The sequence below is a fragment of the Halyomorpha halys genome, unplaced genomic scaffold (assembly GCF_000696795.3).
Source record: "Halyomorpha halys isolate HHAL.00 unplaced genomic scaffold, Hhal_1.1 Scaffold289.1, whole genome shotgun sequence".
Classification (NCBI taxonomy): Eukaryota; Metazoa; Arthropoda; class Insecta; order Hemiptera; family Pentatomidae; genus Halyomorpha; species Halyomorpha halys.
Genome location: NW_027104846.1, coordinates 503,380 through 504,369, shown reverse-complemented (window position 1 = coordinate 504,369; position 990 = coordinate 503,380). Strand labels below are relative to the sequence as shown.

The window sequence follows — 990 nt, the reverse complement described above, 5'->3', positions numbered from 1 at the left end:
TTTTTTTTCTCTTTTTTCCTTTTGTAACTATGTGTTTGTATCTTTTTTAGCCCTGACGAAGCCCTGCAACGTGGGGCGAAACGTTGGCTCAATAAAATATAATTCTACTATTTGAGTTTTTTTTAACGCACCCGGACCATATTCTACTCAAAATAAATTTATTTTGATAATACTAATTACTGATTTTTAAGTGCATTTTTTATGAAATGTTGCTTTTTAAAAACCTGTATCAAGGGAACTATTGTACATAAATAGCTTTATTAAGGATCATATTCTAGAAAATTTACTCTACTTTAAATGATGTTCTTTCAAGTTTTCTAGTGTTTTTTTTTTAACGTTTTGAAGTAGCTGCCATTTTTTATTTTCCCTACCTATACTTGGCAGATTCATCAATTTTGATTAATAATTATTCATAGTTATTATTAAAGTAATAAAAAATTGGAGTGAAATAACTGTTGTTTTTTTTCTGCCCGGCTCTTCTATTTGCATATCGAATCTACGACCAACTATAATCACCTTATTAAAATAAGTACCTTATAAAATTCCTATAATTAATTGTACAATAGTTACCAATTGCATTCTGGTAATGTACTTCTTCCACCAGAGGTACTTCTGAATGCCTGGTCCCAGCCCAGATAGGAAGTAGTAGACGTACATCACCACATGTACCAGAGTGTTAATCGCCGCTATCTGTACTATGTTCTCCTCTGAAATGTTATATAATATATTATTATAATGAAATAAGGCTTTGTATTACTAAAAAAGGGAAGTAATATATTGGCGAGGGCTCTAAGAGAAAATTTAATTTAATAGCTTCAATTTGCTTTATTAGATTTTTTTTTTTAATAATTTATTTATTGATATTTACAACGGTATACACATATATACAACAAGTAAATTTGCTGTAGGTGACATAGTAACATGATAAAAACATGTGGAGAATCTACCCACTGATAGAACTCCAATAACATTTCTAGAGAAGAAGATCTC

The 990-nt window shown here is 29.6% G+C and overlaps 1 protein-coding gene across 1 annotated transcript in view; it reads right to left on the bottom strand.

Annotated features, from left to right (window-relative positions):
- The window catches only part of LOC106680806 (very long chain fatty acid elongase 7), a gene marked incomplete in the record, with an annotated part of 24,632 nt that overhangs the window by 3,034 nt on the left and 20,608 nt on the right, over positions 1–990 (bottom strand). Inside the window, 1 exon segment of the mRNA XM_067045600.1 lies at positions 571–707. Within this exon segment, the coding sequence (XP_066901701.1) occupies positions 571–707 (137 nt within the window).